Source organism: Neofelis nebulosa, chromosome 11 (genome assembly GCF_028018385.1).
Source record: "Neofelis nebulosa isolate mNeoNeb1 chromosome 11, mNeoNeb1.pri, whole genome shotgun sequence".
Classification (NCBI taxonomy): Eukaryota; Metazoa; Chordata; class Mammalia; order Carnivora; family Felidae; genus Neofelis; species Neofelis nebulosa.
The window spans coordinates 62,783,761-62,801,250 of record NC_080792.1 but is presented as its reverse complement, the minus strand read 5'-3'; the positions used below and the strand labels follow the sequence as shown (position 1 = coordinate 62,801,250).

Here is a 17,490-nt window from a genome sequence, read left to right as displayed (position 1 = left end):
CCCAAGGGATACAGGAGTACTGATGCATAGGGGCACTTGTACCCCAATGTTTATAGCAGCACTCTCAACAATAGCCAAATTATGGAAAGAGCCTAAATGTCCATCAACTGATGAATCGATAAAGAAATTGTCGTTTATATACACAATGGAGTACTACATGGTGATGAGAAAGAACGAAATATGGCCCTATGTAGCAATGTGGATGGAACTGGAGTGTGTGATGCTAGGTGAAATAAGCCATACAGAGAAAGACAGATACCATATGTTTTCACTCTTATGTGGATCCTGAGAAACTTAACAGAAACCCATGGGGGAGGGGAAGGAAAAAAAAAAAAAAGAGGTTAGAGTGGGAGAGAGCCAAAGCATAAGAGACTCTTAAAAACGGAGAACTGAGGGTTGATGGGGGGTGGGAGGGGAGGGTGGGTGATGGCTATTGAGGAGGGCACCTTTTGGGATGAGCACTGGGTGTTGTATGGAAACCAATTTGACAATAAATTTCATATATTGAAAAAATAATAATAAAAAAAATAAAATAAAATAATGTGCAATTAGATTGGAAGTCAACATCCGTCAGTTGTAGGTGTTAGTCTACATACTAACTTCCTACCTTTTTAAATAAATGTCATGCTTACCTCCAATTTTTTGATTGTTTGGATTTTTTTTTCAACATTGTATAAGGAGATATAAGCTTTACCATCTAACAAATAGAATATAGTTGACCCTTAAACAACTCAGGGGTTAGATGGTGCCAATGTGCCCACAGTCAAAAATCTGACTCTAACCTTGGACTACTTAATAGCCTACTGTTGACTAGAAGCTTTACCAGTAACATAAGCAGTCAATTACCACCTATTTTGTATGTTATACATGTAAAGTAAGCTAGAGAAAAAAAATGCTATTAAGAAAATCATAAGGAAGAGAAACTACATTTATAGTACCATGCTGCATTTACTGAAAAAAATCTATGTATAAGTGGATGAGTGCAGTTCAAACCCATATTGTTCAAGAGCCAGCTGTTCATTCTGTTTTCACAAGGCAACAGATTCATATCTTTTAAAATATATTTTATTAAATAATCTACTTGGAGAATAATTACAAAAGCTTTAAACAGTAATTCCAAGTAGTAAAAGGCAATTTCCTTTCAAAAAAAAAAAAAAAAAAAACCAGAGTCCATTATTATGTTTTGCTGCTTTATACACAGGAATGATTTATTTTACAAACTAGTCAGATCCAACATTAGCCTGTAAATTTTAAAACATTTCTTAATATGTCTCAAAGGCAAAGTGAACTCTATGATATGCTTTCACATTAACCAGAATGACAAACCATAAGAAAATTAACACCGTAACAGTTCAAGATAAAACGAATAGGCACTTTGAAAGTGAAATCAGCTACTGTAAATCTCATAGTTCACATTACTTGTACTTATCGCATTTCATCAAAGGTTATCAACCAATGAGGCAAATGTTCCTTTGATGCAGAAGCACAAACACATTTAGGTTCCAAACACTGTGTTCTGGTTGTAATACATGCAAGACGGACCCTAACTTAGAAAAATCTTCTGAAAGAAAATGAAGAAAAACAAAAAGCAGCCAGGAATGAAAGCATTTACAAGCACTTGAATAAGGCCTTTAAGTGTTAAATCAGTGTTTTAAACCCCTTCATTCTCAGGTAAGGGATTAAGAGGCCGAGAGAGAGATCGTCTGCGAGGGTGAGGATACTGGAGGTTGGCAGTGTCAGCATCGCAAGAGTGCTCTACCAGAGGAGGAGGAGGAGGAGGAAGGAGCTGGGCATAACTGGACCATCTCGATCCAGCCCGTGGGGAATCCAGAGGGGGAAAGAAATACCTGAAACAATGAAGACAGGAACAAAACACCAAAACAAAACAAAAACAACAGAAAAAAAAAAAAAAAAGAAAAGAAAAAAAAACAGAAGAAAAAGAGAAAAGTAGTAAATACAAAGAGAACCAAAGAGGAGAAAACACATGCTGGAAAAAAAAAGCTTTAGTATATTCATGCCAAAACTAACAGAACATAATCGCAAAAATCAAGACCCTTACTCAAATCAAGCTTGCTTAAGCAAGTATAGAAACTTGAAAGAAAGAAATACAATCTGTTAAACTTAAAATGTTAAAAAAAATTATCAGTATGAATGTTACAAAAAAAGACATTTTATAATTTAAAACATTTTCTAATCTTTCAGAAACATATTTGATGCGATCCTGGAAATTTACAAATCTAATAAGCTTTTTATTTTAAGCAATGCTTCGTTTGTAGTAGCAGCAGGCACATGTTTTGTAGTGCATACAGGACACTGAGAACCAATCCAAATATACTTTCACAAAGTATGGCCAGCTATTGCAATATACTTCTGAAGAAATACAATCTTTGAAAACACTTAGCTGCTTTTCTGCAAAAACTTTAAATAGTACAAAATTTTGATAAGTAAAAGAGCTCAAAGAATATGTCCTCTTGTTATTCTTCTGCCATTTTATAACTTACCCGTAATACTTAGCACATTAGCAAACAAAGACTTATAGCTTTATCATCAAGGTCAAAGTTCTAAAGAATATGAACTAAATGAAGCAGCCAACTAAATTAAAATCCTGAGGCTTGGAATGTGGAGGTTAATGTGCATGCACAATTTCAGCAAATTTTTAACTGCTCCTCTTATAGTATGTTTCCAAATTTTGACTTGAAGGAAAACTTAAGCCATGGAATTACACCATAAAAAATATACAAGCACATATTAGAAACATTTAGCTCTTTAGTGAATATGAATTGAAAACTTACAAAGATGTTTTCATTTTACTACCATATTATAAATGAAGCAATACCGTATGTTTAATTTGGCCACAAACTGTACAGTCAAATTACTTTCATTTCACTACTACTTCTCTCACTCCTTTACTAATATTTTTTAAATATTACAAAGAAATGACAGAGTTGTATTAAATAATATCACGTATAAGCCAATTCTACAAAAGGTAATAAACAGATTAGCACTCAAAACAATCTTTATGAAAAATATTTATTCAATCTTCAAATTAAAATTATAAAAATTCATCATTTTCGCTGTTTTAGAAAACAAAAGAAATAAGCCTATATTCTCCAAATGGAATAAAGTGGTATTTTCCCTCCTCCCAACTACTTACAAGGATAGTAACAATCCTTTTAATTTTAAACCCATGTTAGTTTCGGGAACATTTCAAAAAATTGTTTTGGTGACAATGTCTCAACAAAAAGCCTCTCCATTTATATTTCAAAAGTTTCAAATAGTGTCAATAAACTGGCTAGTACAAAAAAAAATGATATACACGGTATTTTTAAAGGCCTTTTGGATTGCGTTTAGTAGTAAGCAGGCTGCTGGTGTATCTTGGGAGAGGTCAAACGGCGCTGGGGAAGGGGAAAAGGAGCTCGCTTTCCATTCCTGTGTGCATGCAACAAGCAGCAAAACAGCAAAGTTACTCCAGTTAGCTGGTACTCAGCTGTGCTTTCTGTTAAAGGACATAATACAAATGGAGAAGGGAAAATGCATCACAGATCTAACACACACGGTTATTGGCACAATAAGAATACAGATCAAAACTTCAAAGCTCTTTACAAAAGAATATACACAGTACAGGCAGCAACCAAAAATCAGATTTTTTTTTTTTAAATTAACAGTAGTATCCTTTGTTTCATGAAATCATTTTTATAATCTGATCTCTTCTGTGGTAACCTGAAATTGTTTACATGCAAATACTTAAATCTCAAAATCGAACAGGACTTTTTAAATAGAAATTTAACATTATAAAAATAGTTGAAGAAATTTTAAATAGAATTCTAAGATGACAACAGAATAACCACAGGACAGTTTGTTAATAAGGACCATGCTTTGAAGTTTCCTGAATCGTATTCCAAATTATTCACAAAGGCATATTAAAATAAGCTGATCTTAAAAATTCACATATTTGAAATCTGAATATGAAAACAAAGGATGACTCTTCAGATCACATTGTTTGTCAAGATAAACAAGAATCTAAAATATATTAAAAATTCTAAAAATCAAGAAATCACAATTTACCATTTTCTCTTACAATCTCCATTAAAGGTTTAAACACACCCACACACACACCCAACACCCACAAAACACATTTAACTCACTCTCATCTACAAAGGCTTAATGTATTTTATTGAAAATTTCAGCTTGACCTAATTCAAAGGCTACACTACCACTAACATACTAATGCTCATCTAGGACTAAAATCCTCAGCATTATCCCAGATTTGCTCTTCATCTTACTTGAGAAGCAAAGTAAAATCTTTAAGTTATAAACATTTCTGACGGACCACTAAATTTCAGAATATAATTTAGTTTGTTTAATGGCTTAACAATCTACCTAATAAATATTATGACTATGTAAGCTAAATACAGAGCTAACAAAGTGAATTTTTTCTAGTATTATAATTGTGTATGAATTTCTTTATTCAATCTTAAAAATCCATGAAATTACACACCTTTAGTCTGGCTATCAGAATGATTTTAAAAAGGAGATAATTTCTAGTTTTCCCACAAAAACAGCCTACCTGCCAGAAGAAGATCCATTTAATGAATTTTGAAGATTTGGGATATTTGAACCTAGGGAAGGATTTGAGTTTCCCTGCTGAGAATTCCCAGTGACAGGGCTCCCATTACCTTTCAAAATACCAGTACACTTCCAATTGTCCATATAATTAGCTGAAAGGAAAATGGTCAAATACATTAACATGGCTAATAGCTTTGTTCAAGGACACAAATCTGTGTTCAAATTCTTAAACTACAATGAAAAAAACAAAAGAGGACTACATATCTCTCAAGATAAATGTTAAAGACATCTTTTAAATGAAATACGTATCTCAATTTTACCAATTATTTTTTAAAGTTTTAGAAAAATTACTAATTTAAAAAACAAAGTTTCTACCATTTCCTTTCCTTACAAGACAAATATTAACAGAGATAATTCTCTAAGCTACCACATTAACTTTAATATCAAAATAAATTTTTCATTTCATGATAATGAATTTCGATTACTTGTATATGTAGGGTTATAGAGCTGTCTTCTTGGTTATGCAAGTGTAAGTCATGTGGGTACTTAATGTCCTCAGAGACGGACCCGTTTGGGGTTTGAGTAGCTAACCCAACATGGCCTAATTCTTCTAATACAAAATAGGTCACTGGAGACCCTTAGCCCAGGAAACCCAAGTTAGGGAGCCTGCTGGAGTGAAGCTGGATGGTCCTGACTAAAGACCAGGGGCAAGAAAGAGAAGCAAAGCCCTTGACAGCAAATGATACTGAGGAAAGGGAGGTCTGGGCCGGTTCTGCCACAGCCTAAAACTGACCATGGGAGACTCAGCCAAATTGCATTTTGAGAAACAGTAACTATTCAGGGTACATGAGCTAAGCTATAGGTTATATGGGATGCCACTGACTAGAGTGGGACAAGGACCAAGGACACCTCCACCCAGTAGATAAACGTCCATTGGAAAAATGTAGACCATGCTACAGCAACCACAGCTAGCATCGAGTTACTAGACCGAATTCTCACTCAGCATGCCATTTACAAGAAACTTTCAGAATCAGTGGCCAGAAGATTCTTCAACTTTCGAGAGTTGCAGAGAAGAGGTGGAGATGATACTGGATTTTCTCCTATTAAGGGCTGGTTAGCTAGAGCAATTATTTAATAAGAGATGTCTATACCTCTATCCTGTGTTTGTAGAGCAGTCACACAAGTTACACACATAGCAAACGGTACCTTTTGGAGATACTGCATATTCTGTTACAATTACTTTTAGTTTTAAAAGGAGATCCACATGGAAACTTAAAACACAATTCAAGTGTCATTAACTTCCATGAACTAGGTAAACTGATGGAGGTTCAAAATAACACAAATATAAGACATTAATTTGAAAATAACTGTAGAAAGATCATTTTTTCCAAAATATTTCCGAGTTTACATTTCTAAATGAAAATTCTTAAGTAGAAACATAGAGCAACAATCCTTTCATTAAAACCTTACCTTTCCATAATCTTACACAGCCATCATCTCCTGAAGATGCTAACACTGTTCCTGTTATATTCCAACTCACTCGCCAGACCTGGGAATTATGATTATCAAACTGAGCCACTATATGGATTTCAAATTTTGTTGGTCCACCAGAGGAGGTAAGTTCTTTCCTATTAATAAAAAGATTTTCCTGAGAAATGCTGAGAAAAGATTTTACACACATGGTTCTAAATAAAAAAAAAATACATACACTTACCATATTATTTTATAATTATGTTCATATCTAAAACTACCACGTTCCCTCCCATACTCCCCCACCTTAACTCATTGAGAGCTGGGCCATGTCACTTTCATTTGATTCTCCAGCACCTGGCATGATCCTACCACATAAAAATTATTCAGTGATTATTTCATGGAAGAAAGGAACAACAAAAGAGGCTTTATTCACCCAAACACAGTTGAGGAATAAAATACATAACAATTAATTTTAAAAGGAAAGCAGTAGGAAGGGAAGAATAGAAGGGGAGAAGGAAGAAAAAAAGGAACTGAAATTCACAATTCCAAAATTAAAGCCTGAATACATTATTCACAAGAATTTCTGAGCTAATTAATTGTCCCTAAGTTACCTGACACCTCGCATTTGTTCAAACATTTACACAGTACCAATTATATTCAGAGGATCCAATTCATCGTAGTAGCCTAAATAAAATGCAATTAAGAAAACATAAATCTCCGGGGCGCCTGGGTGGCGCAGTCGGTTAAGCGTCCGACTTCAGCCAGGTCACGATCTCGTGGTCCGTGAGTTCGAGCCCCGCGTCAGGCTCTGGGCTGATGGCTCGGAGCCTGGAGCCTGTTTCCGATTCTGTGTCTCCCTCTCTCTCTGCCCCTCCCCCGTTCATGCTCTGTCTCTCTCTGTCCCAAAAATAAAAAATTAAAAAAAAAAAAAAAAAAAAAAAAAAAAGAAAACATAAATCTCCTATCTTTATTCAATTCCCCATCCCCAAAACTCATATATTTATAGATAAAATGTTCATTAAAGAATCCATTCTTCAGATCACAGTTGCCTCTTCATTCTCTTCCACAAATGAAAATAATCATGAGTTAAGACCATTTTTAAATCAGTAATTGCTTCAAAACCTCACCTCACAGGCTTTAATGTAAAAATTCTCACATCTTTGGTTGCTATGGCTAGAATGTGGAAAGACCTTCCCAAGTTTGGAGCAAAGGCAATATCATGGACAGGATCTGTGACTGTCATGAGGGTTTCAGCTTTTGCATATTTCCTAATAAAAAAAAATTTATGTTAAAATTTTCAGAAATTAAAATTTTTAAAAATCCACATGTTTTTTACATTGTTCACAATGAAACAGTGTTTACCTCTGCAGTATATATATATAGTATGACCAAGGCCTAACCCCCAGAAACTGAATGTGACCTAATTTAGAAAAAGGGTCTTTGTGTATACAACTAAGGCTCTCAGGACAAGATCATCCTGGACCATCCTTATAAAAGACAGAAAAGGAGATACAGAGAAGAAAGCCATGTGAAAACAGGGAGAGATTGGAATTATGCAGCCAGACACCAAGGACCTCCTGAAGCCACTAGAAGCCTTAAGAAACAAGGAAGAATTGTGGAAGCAGCATGGTGCTGACCACACCTTGACTTTAGATTTCTGGCCTCCAGAACTGTGAGAATAAATTGTTTTGTTTGATTTGTTATGGCAGCCCTGAAAAATTAATATAAAGCCCCCAGGTTTTGTTCTTTGATTTTGTAAGTTTAGCTTAGAACAGTTTAACAAAACTTTAATTAGAATGAGATGCTGGGGCACCTGGGTGGCTCAGTCAGTTAAGTTGCTGACTCTTAATCTCAGCTCAGGTCATGATCTCGCAGTTCGTGAGACTGAGCCCCACATTGGGCTCTGCACTGATAATGAGGAGCCTACTTAGGATTATTTCTCCTCTCTCTCTGCCCCTCCCCTGCTTGCCCACGTTCTCTCTCTCTCAAAATAAATAAATTTAAAAAAAAAAAAGAATGAGATGCTGATTTATTAGCCATTAATATCTATTTTCAAGAAAAGGGTAATTGAATTTCCTAAGTATTTGAGTATAAATTGGAAAATGAATTTGATAACAGGAGGAACTGAGTTCTTCTAATGGTAATAAAGGGCACTATACTGAAATCTGTTTCATCCTTACAATTCTATTTCTACATGTGCAAACAGAGAAGATAATGAAGGAGACAACAGATAAGAATTTTCTATTGTTTTTCTCCATTGTAAGTTCAATATCAGGGACAGAAATGAAGCACAGAACCCTGTATGTAACAGAGGGAGTTAGAGAGAGGTACCTCTTACCTTTTCATTACCCTCCTCTAATATACTGGTGTTCCCAACAAATCTATGCTTGGCCTTCTTTTCATGCCAACATTTTCCCCAAATGTCTCCAAGCTAGCACATGCCTCAAGGCTCCTTGACCTCGTCTTCCCCTACATGATCATCCTGAGTAATCTAATCCACACCCTTGCTGCTTCTACTGTCTGGTCATAACTCCTGTGTTGGATCCTAGACAAGTCATTTTACTTTGTTGATCTGTTTCTTCATTCGTAAAATGGTGATAATATAAAAGCTACCTACCCTCCTCATAAGGTGATTGTTAGAATTCAAATTTTATAATGTATGTGAAAATTCCATATAACCTGTATAAATATAGGCACTTGTACTATTATCTAGACTAGGTCTGTCTTAATATTTTCATTCACCAATAGAAATAAATATATCCAATACTGGTAAATTCGACAAATGTTTTCTATTTGTTACTACTATTACTATTACTACTACTATCACTTATAGAAAGCTCAGTTAGGTATTCATAATTGGATGCTACATACTCCACTATCACATAGCCTCTACGTAACATGTTCAATCTGTATAAAAACCTTTGAACAACTCTTACTTCAAAGAAACAGACAAGGACCATCCCCAAAATGGCTGATCTTAAAAGGTCTGGTAACTTCCTAAATCAATCCCACATACACTCACACACAGACACAGTTACCTTCCCAATGCCACTTCCTGGCCATTCTAGATGCAGAAAATGCCTGGCACTTGCTGTCTACTCCCTTGCAGCTAAAGCACAGTGAGCGACCCAATTCTGGTCAGTGGGACCCAATGAAAAAGCTTGCTAAGGTACTTCGAGAAAACTTTTTCTTCTCTCCCTCATACAAAAAGATACATAAAAGCCAATGCCCTTCTTTGTATCTGCATGTGAAACCTGGAAATGCTCTTGTGATCCTAAGAGGGAGCTGTCACCAACACACTAAGGATGACTAAGGAAAATACCAAAAACTCTGATGTCATCACTGCACCAAGTGAGCCATTCACTGTTAACCCCGGAACTGTTCCACTGCCAGGCTCCTTGTTACAGGGCAAATACAGGGAATCCAGCCCCTAATCTAGATTTATTCTGCTAAGAGACTTATACACAACTTTGGATTATCTTTATCACTGAATTCTTTTAAGTTTTAGGTACTTTCTATCTGCCCTGTATATTCTTTCAGAATTAACTTGCAAGTTATTTATCCCTTTACTCAAATATTATTTATGAAGTAGTTTCATTCTCCTACGTTTTAGAAATGGTCCCACATTCAAAGTTTTAGATTTATGCCTCCAAATTCATTCTGTTCAGCTAAGGTTGAAAGAAATCACTTTAACAGTATTAACTCTTCATAAAGCCTCTTTAACAAGTGCTAGTGATGTGGTTCATAGCTTTAATAGCTTACAAGGCTATAAAGCCTCAAAAAGTTCTAAAGGAAGGTTCCTATATTCTAGAACTGTGCTGGCCAATACTCCAGTCACTAGCCACATGTGCCTATTTAAATTTAAATTAATAAAAATGAACAAATGCAGTTCTTCAGCTATAGTAGCCACATTCAAGCTTCAACAGTGGCATGTGGCTGGTGGCCACTGCATTAGCTAGCACAAGTACGGGGCATTTGCATCAGTGCAGCAAGTTCTACTGGACAGCACTGTTGTAAACAGTCTCTCTGAAGAAATCAAGAATCTGGGAAGTAGAGGGCTGGAGTAAGAACCCCTCAAAACTCCTAGTAACATTCTGAAATGCAGAGCCCACAGGAATTAAAATATACTGGTCCCCCTACTAGCCACAGTCTCGCTTTCCACGGTTTGTTACCCACAATCAAATTTACATCCAGAAGATGATGCCCCTGATTTACCGTCAGAAGGTCAGCATGCCTACATCACTCACATAGGCATTTTATCTCATCTCATCACATACGCATTTTATCGTCTCTCATGGTCACAGGAAGTGAATACAGCACAAAAAGATATTTTAAAAGAGAGGCTGCAATCACATAACTTTTATTACAGTGTATTGTTATAATTCTTCTATTTTATCATTAGCTATTGTTAATCTAATACTCTAACTTATAAACTTTATCGTAAGTATGTATGTATAGAAAAAAAACACAGATGACACAGAATTTGGTACTATTAGAGATTTTAGGCAGCTGCTAGGGGTCTTAGAATGTATCCCCTATGGATAAGGGGGACAACTGTAGTTCTTTCTTCTCTTCCACTTCTGGCCCTACCCAGTATCTGACTCCTAGACCCATGTGCTTGTTACCTAGCACATGTGAAGCCTACCTGATCAACTGATGGGTGCTCTTTTCTCCTACAAGATCTGAGAACACCTCTGACACACAGCTTACAGCTCTCAGAAGTACTGCAGGTATCTCAACATGACCCAAAATAGACTTTACTTCACATGCTGCTATACTCTACCCAAATGTGTCCTGTTTCCAGATGTCCTTATTTTAAAAAATTACATACCACCCATTGAATTATTAAGCCAGAACCTTGAAAATCATCTCAACAGATCCCCTTTTCTTCACCTTCTAAATCTAGTCATCAGATTCTATTGATACCATTTCTTTTTTTTTTTTTTTTTTTTTTTTTAAATTTTTTTTTCAACGTTTTTAATTTATTTTTGGGACAGAGAGAGACAGAGCATGAACGGGGGAGGGGCAGAGAGAGAGGGAGACACAGAATCGGAAACAGGCTCCAGGCTCCGAGCCATCAGCCCAGAGCCTGACGCGGGGCTCGAACTCACGGACCGCGAGATCGTGACCTGGCTGAAGTCGGACGCTTAACCGACTGCGCCACCCAGGCGCCCCTATTGATACCATTTCTTAAATTATTCTCACTGTCCACTTCTCTCCATCCCCATTTGTCACTACTCTATGCCAAAGCCACTATAATCTCCCACCTAGACTGTTATAACAGCACCCAATCACTGAATCCACTCATGTTGCCCTCTAAAATACTTTTCACACCTATGGAAGAGTTTAACTACCATCCAACCCTATTATTCCCCAACTTAAAACTCTTTCATTGGCTTCATATCACCCATAAAATCTAAACACAAAACACTAGGTCGTGCAGATATAAGCCTTGCATATTTCTCACACACTCCCTTTTGCCTATTACATTTCAACTACAATAAAAATATACTGGTTTTCTCTTGTTCATGTACCTTATCACATGTAGTTTTCTCCATTTGGAATATTTTCCCCTCTTTAACACTTTACTTTTCACTCATCCTGTAAGTTTTGTCTGGAGTGAACCTTCCTGGCCCCCTCTCCCAAGGTGTAGTAAGCCCTTAACATCCTGATTCTCCCAGTTGATAAAATTCATCACCATTTTTTACTCTTTTTGTTTCTCTGCAACATAGTACATATTATGAAATCAGTCACCTTTTCCTCTATACCATTCAATTTTATATTATGGTAGCCTGGCACAGAACTTGGCATAGCCTATGAAATTAGTAAATATGTAATGAATGATGCATAATTCAGTGAATAAAGAAATAACATTTTAAAAAATCAAATGCAATTAAGAACAATAATTAAGACCAAATAGTACTAACCTGGTGTTTTCATTATATTCAAAAATCTGAACCTTGGCCATTGCATTTGGACTACTGTCATCACTTCCTACAGCTATCATGGGGGAATGAGCACGAGAGCTAGAAATGAAGAGTAAAAACTATTTTACATAAGTTAATATACATATAATTCAAAGAATTAGAAAAATCTGGCATCAAGTAGCTCTACAACCCACATGTAAGCATGCCACTACTGTGACTAGATCCCCACCATGTATCTGACACAGTCACACCTTGGGAGGGTGTGTCCTTGAGAATGCTCAAGGTGGGGACAGATAATACCATCCTCTTGCCCCTCTTGCTGACAGAAAAAGTAGCTCTTTTCCCAAAAGAAAAGGTTTCAAGCATTCAGTAGATTAAAAAAAAAAAAAAAAAAAAAGCCAAAAAAACAAACAAAAAAATTTTTTTTAAAAGGTGACAGCCAAGAGGTCTTAGAATTTTTCTTCCTGAAAGATTTGGTCATTCACTATGGAATAAAAAGCAACCCTACAGTGACCAATTCATGACAAAAAGATTTTAAGTGCTTTGTACAAAAAGAAGAAACCCTGGGGACTCCTAGATGGCTCAGTAGGCTCAAGTCATGACCTCAAGGTTTGTGGGATAGAGCCCCGCACGGGCCCTTTCTCTCAAAATAAACTTAAAAATAAATAAATAAATAAATAAATAAATAAATAAATAAATAAATAAATAAGAAATCCTGATAAAAGGAGACAAAATAGAAAAAGACCACACCTCAAGAAAGCATGCTACCCACATGTCATTCTCTTCTCTAGATTCATTTTTAAAAAGGCAAGAGAAGTAATAAGATAATGAACTCTAGTGAAATAAACTCCAGGTTACATTATTTTCTTCATTTCTATACCTAATTACCTCAATATTGATTTCCTTTGCCTCCCTCACCCAAATTAAGTAGTATCTCTGTGAACATTACCCCTTGTTTAACATCTGACCTTGACACTGTCATCTGCCAACTTCATAAAGGTGAAAACAGAATGTGGCAATTAAAAAAAAAGTAGATTGATCACCTACATCTCCTTCCCCTCCCTCCTAAGATTCCATGGAAATGATGAAAGAATAACACCATCATAATAGTCCTAGATATCAATGTGCCATCAGAAATCAAGAAATTTAAAGGAATTCCAGGAAGACAGGAAGCAGAAAGAAAGAAGACATGCAAGGGGGACAAGAAAAGAGCTCTATCAGTATCAGTAAGGAAGAAATTCCACAAACTCCAGCCTCCTCAATACATGCAAAGAACAGGAATGAGTAAGGGGACAATCATGAAATGATTCATTTAAAGAACTGCAATCAGAAGACCCCTTAGCTGGCAGCCAACTGGGCTCTAGCTAAAGAGAGTCTGAGGAAGGATAAGTGAGATGATCAAAACTTAACAGGAAAGAGACCCTGTCTCCCAGGGTCTGTCTCCCAGCACTCCAAAACTGGCAGGGAGAGGAACAGAAGGAACAAAACACATTAAGGTGCTCCATCCCAAAAGTCAAGTCCTCCTGACTTTGGCAATTTGGGGTACCCCAGCCTGTTTTCCTCAGTTCCCTTGGCCTATACTCCCTACAAGGAAATCCTGCCAACACACTCCACCTAAGATGAAACTCAGCCAACCCCTAGGTAAGAGAGTGACCTACTAAGAAAACAGAGCACCTAGCAGAAGAAAAATACCAATACCTGTTTTCTCTACTAGGCATAATAGTCTCTTGTTCATAACTACAAATAGATAAGCAAAGACTAACACACAAGGAAACACACAAGGAAAACAAAAAGCATGAAAATAAAGACCAAGATATACAAATGGATCTTTGAGAAAGTAGATATAGCTGATTCTCATTATTTGCAGGTTCTTTATTTATAAACTGGCCTACTTACTAAAATTTGTTTGTAACCCCCCCCCCCAAATTCAATATTTGGGACTTTCGTGGTCACCCATAAACATGCCTAGAGCAGCTCTGCAAAAAATTTGAGTCATTTGACCCACGCAGTCCATACTGAGATCGAACAAGATAAGGTTCTGCCTCCTTATTTCAGCTCTCATGCTGAAAACAAGTGTTGCCTTCTATTCACCACCATGCTTTTCATATTTTTGTGCTTTGTGTTGGTGATTTCACTACTTAAAATGGCCCCCATGGGTAGTACTGAAGTGCAGTCTAGTTTCTATGCTTAGCAAGAAGACTATACAATGTGCCTCATGGAGAAAATACTGTGTTAGATAAGCTTTGTTAAGGCCTGAGTTTTTTTTTTTAACGTTTATTTATTTTTGAGACAGAGAGAGACAGAACATGAACAGGGGAGGGGCAGAGAGAGAGGGAGACACAGAATCTGAAACAGGCTCCAGGCTCTGAGCGGTCAGCACAGAGCCCGATGCGGGGCTCGAACTCACGGGCCACGAGATCATGACCTGAGCCGAAGTCGGACGCTTAACCGACCAAGCCACCCAGGCGCCCCAAGGCCTGAGTTTTAATGCTGTTGGCGGACTTCAATGTTAACAAACCAGCAACATATGCTTAAAAAGGTATCTTTGAACACAAACACTCATAAAACAAGGTTAAGTATTTATCACTTGACAAAAATGTGACCAAAGGCTCTTGGGAAACCAATCCTATATCTCTCAAAGGAGTGAAAGACACACTTGTCCCCTTAACTGCCTCCATTTGGACCTCAGTCTACTTTCTGATTTTTTTTTTTCCAACTTATCTCTTAACTCAGGCAAAAGACCCAGCCTGAAAAGCATCGTATAATGAGAACCAAAACTATCCCCTTAGGCAGTAACAGCTGCCCTGCTACAGCAAGACCAAAGTGAATGACCTCAACACAGTGACTAACCTGACCTTTACTGAACAGCTAAACATACCCAATGACCTTTATCCCATATTTTCTTTATATAAACCTGAAGTATTTTCAGCATTTTGGAGACAGCCTTTGTGACACTAGTCCACTGTCTTCCCGGTATGGGCCTCACTAATATAAATTACTCTGTTGTTCCATCACCACTCATTTCTCTGCCTCTGGATTTACTAGCAGCCAGTGGCTGAACCTGTTCCATTTGAGAACCCTAAATTTATTATTATTTATAATGAAATAAAATGCAGAACTTCCTACCGTCAAAAGTCATCACAGTGTCAAAATGACAAACCACAAACTAGGAGAATACACATGCAACAGTGCTCTGGTTACAGGAGCAACGGTTCGGTTCATTCAGTGTTCACTGAGCTTTACAGAACATAACTATTGCAAATAAGGAGACCTACTGTAATTCAAGAAAGAAACACAAATTTTAATTACAACCCTCAAAGAAATATCATATCCATGTAACAAAAACTGACTGGATACCCAGAGAACTAGCAGGAGATCTTGATGACAGAGTAGTAAATCTCCAAACCATTTTAAAGAAATGAGAGAGTAAATCCAAGAATATTCAAAGATGAGTTCCGTAAAGGCAGAACAGAGACAACATAAGAAAATTATCACAGAATCGTAGGAAATTTTTTAAAAATCATAAGAAATTTCCAATTTGACAAGAATCTTCATTTTCAAAGGCAGCACTAAATGGCAAGCAGGATGAATCAAAAAAGACCAACACCTAATAGTATATGTCTGGGTTTACTTCAAAATAATCCAGTTTTTTATTGGGGGAAGAGGGACAGTGGGAAGTCATATACAGATGAAAAAAAGACTAGCTTTGAGTTATTGCAGCTGGGTGATGAATACGTGAAGGGTCTGCCCATTGTATTATCATTTTTGGTAGATATGAAAATTTGCCTAATAAAAACTGTAAAAAAATACCTAGAAACATCCTGGATACATTTTAGAATTCTGCTACCTCAAATCACACAATGCAATTCCAGGAGGTATAATGACCTAAATGTGAAAAGCAAAACCAAAATCCATTCAGAATACACTTGAAAACCTTAAGGTGGTGACAAATCCCTCAAGTAAAACACAAAAAGCACTAGAACAATAAAGGAAAGACTGATACAAGTGGTTACATTAAAACTCAGAACTCTCTAGGGGCTTCTGGGTGGCTCAGTCAGTTAAATGTTCAACTCCTGATGTCGGCTCAAGTCATGATCTCATGGTCATTGAGACAAAGCACTACATCAGGCTACATGCTGAGCGCAGAGCCTGATTAAGATTCTCTTTCTCTCCTTCTGCTCCTCTCTCCCATTCACGCTCTCTCTCAAAAGAAAGAAGCCTCAAAAATTTATAATAATACAATAAAATTCAGAACTTCCTACCGTCAAAAGTCATCACAGTGTCAAAATGACAAACCACAAACTAGGAGAATACACATGCAACAGAGCTCAAAGTAGTTAAGACAAAAATCCTGAAAACTTCCAGAAAGAACAGGCTACCTACAAAAGAACCAGCATTAGACTGACCTCAGACTTCTCATTAACACTTAAATTAAAAAGATTCTCAAGGACACTATCTTCGAAATTCTTACATTTTGAACTTAGAACTCTAAAACTAGCCAAACTACAATTAACCATGGAGTAAAATTAAGACGTTTTCTGGTATGTCAGAATTCAAAGAAGTTTGCCATCCATCCGTATGAAAAAAAATATATTTTAAGGTGTATCAGTCACCAAAATAAAAAAAAAAAAATCTAAAGACAACATGTGATATGAAAATTGTGACAGCCAAGTATAACCCAGAAGACTCAAGAAAGAAAACAGAGCATCCATCAGAAGTTAACACCACAAGCTGCTGCAGCCACTCTGGAAAACAGTATGGAGGTTCCTCAAAAAACTAAAAATAGAACTACCCTACAACCCAGCAATTGCACTACTAGGCATTTATCCACAGGACACAGGGGAGCTGTTTCGAAGGGACATATGCACCCCCATGTTTATAGCAGCACTATCAACAATAGCCAAAGTATGGAAAGAGCCTAAATGTCCATCGATGGATGAATGGATAAAGAAGATGTGGGATATATATACAATGGAGTATTACTCGGCAATCAAAACGAATGAAATCTTACCATTTGCAACTATGTAGATGGAACTGGAGGGTATTATGCTAAGTGAAATTAGTCAGAGAAAGACAAAAATCATATGACTTCACTCATATGAGGACTTTAAGAGACAAAACAGATGAACATAAGGAAAGGGAAACAAAAATAATATAAAAACAGGGAGGGGGACAAAACAGGAAAGACTCATAAATATGGGGAACAAACTGAGGGTTACCGGAGGGTTTGTGGAAGGGGGGATTGGCTAAATGGGTAAGGGGCACTTAAGGAATCTACTCCTGAGATCACTGTTGCACTATATGCTAATTTGGATGTAAATTTTTAAAAATAAAAAGTAAAATCAGAAAAAAAAACAAAACAAAAGTTAACACCAGATATTCTGCATGAACAATAATTTTCAAGAAAAAGATTAGATTTGCATCTATAACGAATATTTACAGTCTAATAATGTAAATTTGGCTGTTACTTAACTTTTAGAATCAACTTGTGGTGAAAGACAAATACTTATGTTGGGGTGCCTGG

General features: G+C 36.6%; 1 protein-coding gene across 2 annotated transcripts in view; it reads right to left on the bottom strand.

The window, feature by feature from the left end:
• Nucleotides 1-1,173: 1,173 nt before the first annotated feature.
• Nucleotides 1,174-17,490, bottom strand: part of SEH1L (SEH1 like nucleoporin) — a 33,672-nt gene continuing 17,355 nt past the window's right edge. Inside the window, exons 5-9 of one of the 2 annotated variants that reach the window (XM_058692792.1) lie at nt 11,967-12,065; nt 7,167-7,307; nt 6,037-6,194; nt 4,568-4,718; nt 1,174-1,847 (exon numbers count right to left, since the gene is read on the bottom strand). In XM_058692792.1, the coding sequence (XP_058548775.1) occupies nt 1,652-1,847; nt 4,568-4,718; nt 6,037-6,194; nt 7,167-7,307; nt 11,967-12,065 (745 nt within the window). In that variant the 3' untranslated portion in view covers nt 1,174-1,651. Of the gene's footprint in view, nt 1,848-3,013; nt 3,497-4,567; nt 4,719-6,036; nt 6,195-7,166; nt 7,308-11,966; nt 12,066-17,490 lie in introns of those variants that run through there. The other variant, XM_058692793.1, reaches the window with a different exon arrangement.